Source organism: Pinus tabuliformis, chromosome J, assembly GCF_031772625.1.
Source record: "Pinus tabuliformis cultivar Carrire ecotype Pingquan chromosome J, CPIR1, whole genome shotgun sequence".
Taxonomy (NCBI): domain Eukaryota; kingdom Viridiplantae; phylum Streptophyta; class Pinopsida; order Pinales; family Pinaceae; genus Pinus; species Pinus tabuliformis.
In genome coordinates this window covers 106087728-106089946 of record NC_142295.1, presented here as the reverse complement: position 1 = coordinate 106089946, position 2219 = coordinate 106087728, and the positions used below count along the sequence as shown (strand labels likewise).

General features: G+C 47.4%; 1 protein-coding gene across 1 annotated transcript; it reads left to right on the top strand.

The window, feature by feature from the left end:
* The first annotated feature begins 577 nt into the window (after positions 1 to 577).
* LOC149225751 (putative aspartic proteinase GIP2) lies at positions 578 to 2015 on the top strand. The gene has a single exon (XM_089375143.1). It carries the CDS (start codon positions 578 to 580, stop codon positions 1865 to 1867), a length of 1290 nt encoding a protein of 429 aa, XP_089231269.1. The 3' UTR covers positions 1868 to 2015.
* The last annotated feature ends 204 nt before the right edge of the window (positions 2016 to 2219 follow it).

Sequence of the window (2219 nt, the reverse complement as noted above, 5' to 3'; positions counted from 1 at the left end):
AATGTTTTTGAAATTAACAAATAAGGGTAAACTCAATTGTGACTTTGGTCTGATTCCAAAATCTGCCGATAAACTTCATACATTGGAATACATTTGAAAATGTCTTATATCGATGGATTTCAACTTTATATATATATATATATATATAACTAACACGAACGGGAAGAGAGATTTTAATTAACACTTAGCTCACGTTGTTTTGCTCGAATCCCGTCCCTAGTATTACAGAGTGGCGTTGTGGGCGCAGTTTACCTTTGGAGGAAGTATATGATAAGTAAAATGTCTGCTATTAAAATCAAAGGAGATGGCCAGAATGATTAAGAAACATTTGCAGGCTTCTGCTGGACATAAACAGGATATTTAGCAAGTGGATAGATCCTCTCTTTGAAAAAATGGCCGATATGCCGACATGTCTGCCCAACGTTTTAAGAGTTTCGATCCCGCTGCAGCGAAAACAACGTTCGAAGTCAATGTTGACGGCTTTAACACGACGACGCCCAGCCTGGGATCGAACCCTCGCCGACCCTGCCTATTTATCCCCCAAATTCTATCCATCCCAATGTCACCAGTTTTACTCATGGCTTCGATCCATCTTGTCCTGATCGCTGCTGTCATCGTGTGCTTCTGCCAATTTCCTGCACATGCATTCCGTAAGCGCTCGACGGTCCTTGTCACGCGGGTCTCCAAAGAACCCGTGACGCAGCATTACACCGTCGAGATCGCGCAGGGAACCCCTATTCGAGTCCTGCAACTAATGCTAGACATCGAGCACGACTACATGTGGCTGCCATGCAACAACAAAAGCTACACATCCTCTACTTACCGCCCTGTCGACTGCATTACGAAACTCTGCAAGTCGTATCAGCATTCATCCTGTGGCGCCTGTTACGCTGCCCGCGGCCCCGGCTGTAACAACCACACCTGCGCCGTGCTCGGCCAAGGCACAACCCGTTTCGAAGTCGGGCAGGACAACGTGGCGCTTGTCATCAGCGACGGTTCGGGTACCGACCCCCTCGTTCGGTTCCCCCGCGTGGCCTTCGCCTGCGCCGTTAAAGGAGATCTCTCCAAGTTGCCTGAGGGAGCCGCTGGCGTTGCCGGGATGAGCTCGTCCACACTGGCACTACCAGCTCAGCTTGCTGCTGTGGGTGAGTTTAGTCTCAAGTTTGCCATGTGTCTGACAAGTGAAAATTCACAGGGTTATCTCTTCTTTGGTGACGGGCCGCTAGTTTTCTATCCTTTGATGGGAGACGGTGGCACAGACCTCTCCCGCCACCTCATCCGCACTCCGTTTATCAAGAATTCCGTCTACCCCGACCTCTTTTATATCGGTGTTCGGGGACTCAAAGTCAACGGTGTCCAGGTCGCAATCGATGCGGATAAACTGAGAATCGGCGCCGGCGGTAGCGGCGGCACCAAGCTGAGCACCGTGGCGAGCTACACGCAACTCGCAACGCCCATCTACAACTCCCTGGTGCGCGCGTTCACCAAGGCCGCTGGGCAAATGAATATCTCGCGCGTTGCCTCGGTGCCCCCCTTCGGTGCCTGTTTCAATCCAAGCGGCATGTTGGGCACTTCTGTGGGGCCTACCGTGCCGACGATCGACATTCTGTTGCAGGGCACCGCTACAACTACTTGGAGGATATTTGGAGCTAATTCCATGGTGGGGATCAACGGGACGGTGCTTTGTCTAGCTTTTGTTGACGCAGGTGAAGATCCAGTGGCATCCATTGTCATGGGGACTTACCAGTTTCAGCAAACTCTCGTTCAATTTGATGTTTCCAAGTCAACATTCGGGGTCTCCCCTTACCTGCACTCCTTAAAAACAAAAACAAGATGTTCCAATTTCAATTTCTCAGCTTCTATGTGATGAATGCTTTGAACAGAGACGGAACATGAACACAATAAATAAGAAAAACGAGTTTTCCTCTTTTCTTTTTTTCTCCCTACTTTCTGTAGAGTGCATCAGCCTTGGTGCCTGGACTTTGAATCTTGTCCAGAAATCCTGCATGTGTAGAACTAGCTATATCGTTTTTCTATCAACTCATTGAATAAAAAAGATTAAGATATATTCATAAGCTCTTTCAAATCTACTAAACCTTGATTTAGTCAAGTTGTTTAGGTGATATCTTTGTTTAATCTTCCCATTCCAAAATTCTAACAGGAGTCTATGCCAAGTTGTAAGGAATAAATTTGTTTAAAATGTATTTTACATTGTAAGG